General features: G+C 58.6%; 1 protein-coding gene across 1 annotated transcript; it reads left to right on the top strand.

Annotated features, from left to right (window-relative positions):
• The first annotated feature begins 633 nt into the window (after positions 1–633).
• Positions 634–3591, top strand: KRT16 (keratin 16). Its single transcript, XM_046675181.1, has 8 exons — positions 634–1226; positions 1700–1782; positions 1926–2082; positions 2196–2357; positions 2452–2577; positions 2868–3088; positions 3181–3227; positions 3340–3591. Exons 1-8 carry the CDS (start codon positions 717–719, stop codon positions 3438–3440), a joined length of 1407 nt encoding a protein of 468 aa, XP_046531137.1. The 5' UTR covers positions 634–716; the 3' UTR covers positions 3441–3591.
• Positions 3592–4241: the final 650 nt, after the last annotated feature.

Below are 4241 nucleotides of genomic sequence, written 5' to 3'. Positions count from 1 at the left end.
CTCTGACATTGGGATTAAATCCCATAAGGGAAACAGAGTCATAGAAGTTTTAGAACTAGAAAGGATTCCAAGATCACCCAGTCCAGGCCACTTTACTGAGGGGAAACAGAGGCCCAGAGAGGTTGTGAGGGGCCTCAGTCACACAGTGAGCAAAGCAGAGTGAGGCCACAGAACCAACTCTCCTGTGCAGAGCCAGGCATTTAGGATCCCCACAGCTGCATCCCGAGACAGCCCTGGGATGGCATCGCTGAGGCCATTTCAGCAAGGCTGTCACCGTGGGGCAGGGAGTCCTTCCATGGGCTGACTCACTGCCTGGGGATGCAGCCACCACGAAGCTGCCTGTGCCAAGGCCCCACTGGTCCCTGGGGCTCCAGGAACAGAGCTGGGTCCCCACCACCCAGCCTGAGTCACGACCGACTCCCGCTTGTGTGTTTTCTCTCGGCCCCACACCCCCCAAAGCTGGGTGGGAACTCCGAGCAGCATGCAGCAAAGTGAGTCCACCCCGGGCTGAATAATCTGGAGTGGGGAGTTGGGCAGGACCTGGAATGATGAAATCCAAAGGGGAACCCGGAGTCAGCAGTTCGGAGGGCCCCGCCTTCCCCAGGTGCAAATAAAGGCTCCTGGGGTTGGAGGCAGCCCCAGCATTCTCCCAGCCTCCTGGAGCACCTTTCTCTTCTCTCCGCCAACTCGCTCGCTCACTCGCCTCCCTCGGCACCATGACCTCCTGCAGCCGCCAGTTCACCTCCTCCAGCTCCATGAAGGGCTCCTGTGGCATCGGTGGTGGCTCCAGCCGCATGTCCTCTGTCCTGGCCGGAGGGTCCTGCCGGGCCCCCAGCGCCTACGGGGGCGGCCTGTCGGTCTCCTCCAGCCGCTACTCCTCCATGGGAGCCTGCGGACTGGGGGGCGGCTATGGCGGCGGCTTCAGCAGCAGCAGCTTTGGTGGAGCTCTGGGTGGCGGCTTCGGTGGAGGCTATGGTGGTGGCCTTGGTGGTGGCTTTGGTGCTGGCTTTGGTGGTGGTGATGGTGGCCTCCTCTCTGGCAATGAGAAGATCACGATGCAGAACCTCAACGACCGCCTGGCCTCCTACCTGGACAAGGTGCGTGCCCTGGAGGAGGCCAACACCGACCTGGAGGTGAAGATCCGCGACTGGTACCAGAGGCAGCGGCCCACTGAGGCCAAGGACTACAGCCCCTACTTCAGGACCATTGAGGACCTGAGGAACAAGGTGGGTGGCCAGATGGGCTGCTCTGGTGGGTGGCACGTTGAGAGATGCCAGGGCATCAGTGGCCCTTAGAAAACTGCTTGCTAGCATCTCCACTTTACAAACAGGGAGACCAAGGCCTGCCTTGGGGGAGCAGCCAAGGTCCACTCAGAATTGGTGGCAGAGGGTCCCTCTTCGGCATCTACGTGTCTGAGCTGGGCCTGGAACCCTGAACCTCTAATTCCCTGCAAGTGTTCTTGCACTGCACCCTCAGCTCTCAGCCTTGGCCCAGGATGGGGTGATGGGAGATGTAGGGTGCCTCCCTACACACCCTGAGTTGGGTGGAGAAGGCACCCCGGGCTGGCTGGGGGAGCAGAGGACCTGACCTGACAGCCAGACAGCACTCAAGTTTGGGGAGGCTCCTTTCTCCCCTCTCTGCTCTCTTTCACCTCAGGGTCTTGGCTAACCAGGCCTCTTGTCCCTCACGCCCTCTGCAGATCATCGCGGCCACCATTGAGAATGCTCAGCCCATTCTGCAGATCGACAATGCCAGGCTGGCGGCGGATGACTTCAGGACCAAGTGAGCAGCCACTGTGGTGGGCTGAGGGCAGAGAGAAGAGGCAGGGGGCGGGTAGTGGGGCTGTCCATCCGGGTGGACCAGTAGGTCTTGAGGCTCAGAAGCCTCACAGATGGAACCTGATGCCCTGACGTCTGTCCTGCCAGGTATGAGCACGAGCTGACCCTGCGCCAGAGCGTGGAGGCCGACATCAATGGCCTGCGCAGGGTGCTGGATGAGCTGACCCTAGCCAGGACGGACCTGGAGATGCAGATCGAGAGCCTGAAGGAGGAGCTGGCCTACATGAGGAAGAATCACGAAGAGGTGAGTTTGCTGCTGGCGTTGGGGGTGGGAGGCTGGTTCGGTGGGGTTGCAGATGTGCCTGGGCACAGGAAAGGCGTCAACTGAGCTGACCACCTCCCTGAATCCCTTTCTAGGAGATGCTTGCCCTGCGGGGTCAGACCGGTGGGGATGTCAACGTGGAGATGGATGCTGCACCTGGTGTGGACCTGAGCCGCATCCTGAACGAGATGCGCGACCAGTATGAGCAGATGGCAGAGAAGAACCGCAGAGACGTCGAGGCCTGGTTCCTGAGCAAGGTGGGGCTTGGGCCATCAGCCCTCCTGCAGGGCTTCCCAGCCAGGGGGCACCTCTGCAGTTCCTCACACCTTCTGCTCTTCTTTCCTATCACAGACAGAGGAGCTGAACAAAGAAGTGGCCTCCAACAGTGAGCTGGTGCAGACCAGCCGCAGCGAGGTGACTGAGCTGCGGAGGGTGTTCCAGGGCCTGGAGATCGAGCTGCAGTCCCAGCTCAGCATGGTATGAGGACCTGGCCCAGCCCTAGCCCCCAAGTCATCAGTAATGGCCACCAGCCCCTCAATACTGCCACGATACAGTTCCATCACTCTTTTCCTAGGAGTGGGACAAATTATATAGATGGACAAATTAAGGCCCATAATGGTGGAGTAACTTTTCTCCATGTTGTCTGGCCCCTCAGTAGCCCAGCTGGGGTCAAAATCCATGCACCTCTCAGGAAACATACCCAGAGACTTGGAGGGACAGGAGTGACCACCACTGTTGACTCTTTTTTCTCTCTCTCCTGCTCACAGAAAGCATCCCTGGAGAACAGCCTGGAGGAGACCAAAGGCCGCTACTGCATGCAGCTGGCCCAGATCCAGGGGCTGATCAGCAGCGTGGAGGAGCAGCTGGCCCAGCTGCGCTGCGAGATGGAGCAGCAGAGTCAAGAGTACCAGATCCTGCTGGACGTGAAGACACGGCTGGAGCAGGAGATCGCCACCTACCGCCGCCTGCTGGAGGGAGAAGATGCCCAGTGAGTGCCCGGCCCCCAGTCCTGCCCCATAGACCTTTCAGCCCCCCACTGCTCCCAGCACATCTAACCTCTCTGCCTCTTCTCCCCTACAGCCTCTCCTCCCAGCACATGTCCAGCCAATCCTATTCTTCCCGCGATGGTAAGGCTCCTGAGGTTCCTGGGCGCTCCAGAGCCCCCAGTCTCCCCTTCTCCATGTATGGGGTCTGCTTAGCTCTCAGAGCTCTTCTCACCGCCTCTCCTCTCTCCCACAGTTATCTCCTCCTCCTCGTCATCCTCCAGTCGCCAGACCCGGTCCATCCTCAAGGAGATGGACTCGTCCAGTTTCAGCCAGGGCCAGAACTCCAAGCACTGAGTTGCCTCTCCCAGAGCCTCCTGTCCACCTGCTGGCCTCCCCTCCTGAAGGCCTGGGTCGGGCCCTTGTTCTCCCAGCGCGGCTCCCAGCTGTCTCCCCTCCCCCTCCGCTGGTGGTGGGCTAATAAAGCTGACTTTCTGGTTGATGCAAACCTGTGTGGTCTCTATTCTTGAGCTGATCGGAGGGGAGTTGACAGTACCTCCCAGGAACCCTTTGGGGCCTCACACTTGAGGGATTCAGGAAATCAAGCTCAGAAGAGCTTGTAGGGTCTTCCTAGAAGACTTTCATGCCATCGTGGGAGTGGAAGGTGGGACACAGGACAGGAGGGAGCTCACATGTGTTGGCAGAGGCATTTTACAGAGGTTCTTTCCTTAGATTCTCTGGGCAACTCTGTGAGATGGATGTGGTCAGGCCCATTTTGCAATTGAGACAACCCCCAGAATTCAGAGAGGTCAAGTAACCTGCACAAAGTCATACAGCTAGTAAGTGGCATGATAGAGGGTCACACCCAGGTCTCTAGCTACCCATATTTTAACCCAAAGGCTCCAAAGGTTGAGCTCTTAACTCTACCTCTTGGCTCCTCACATCTGAACACAACGATTTTTGTATTGGGTGGTGGAAGGGAGAGCCTTCTTCCTTTGGGCTCCTCTTTGGGTCACCCACGTGCTCCTCTCATTCCCACAACCACCACCATGTTCAGAGCTGTCCTCTCTCCCTAGAAATGGGCACAGCCTACCAAGAGCCCCTTGCCATCCATCTCTCCCACTCCCTTTTTTGCCTAAGGATCTTCCTAAAAAGAAT

This window comes from Equus quagga, chromosome 11, assembly GCF_021613505.1.
Source record: "Equus quagga isolate Etosha38 chromosome 11, UCLA_HA_Equagga_1.0, whole genome shotgun sequence".
Classification (NCBI taxonomy): Eukaryota; Metazoa; Chordata; class Mammalia; order Perissodactyla; family Equidae; genus Equus; species Equus quagga.
The sequence above is the reverse complement of the archived record's forward strand: the minus strand, read 5'-3'. Positions and strand labels throughout refer to the sequence as shown.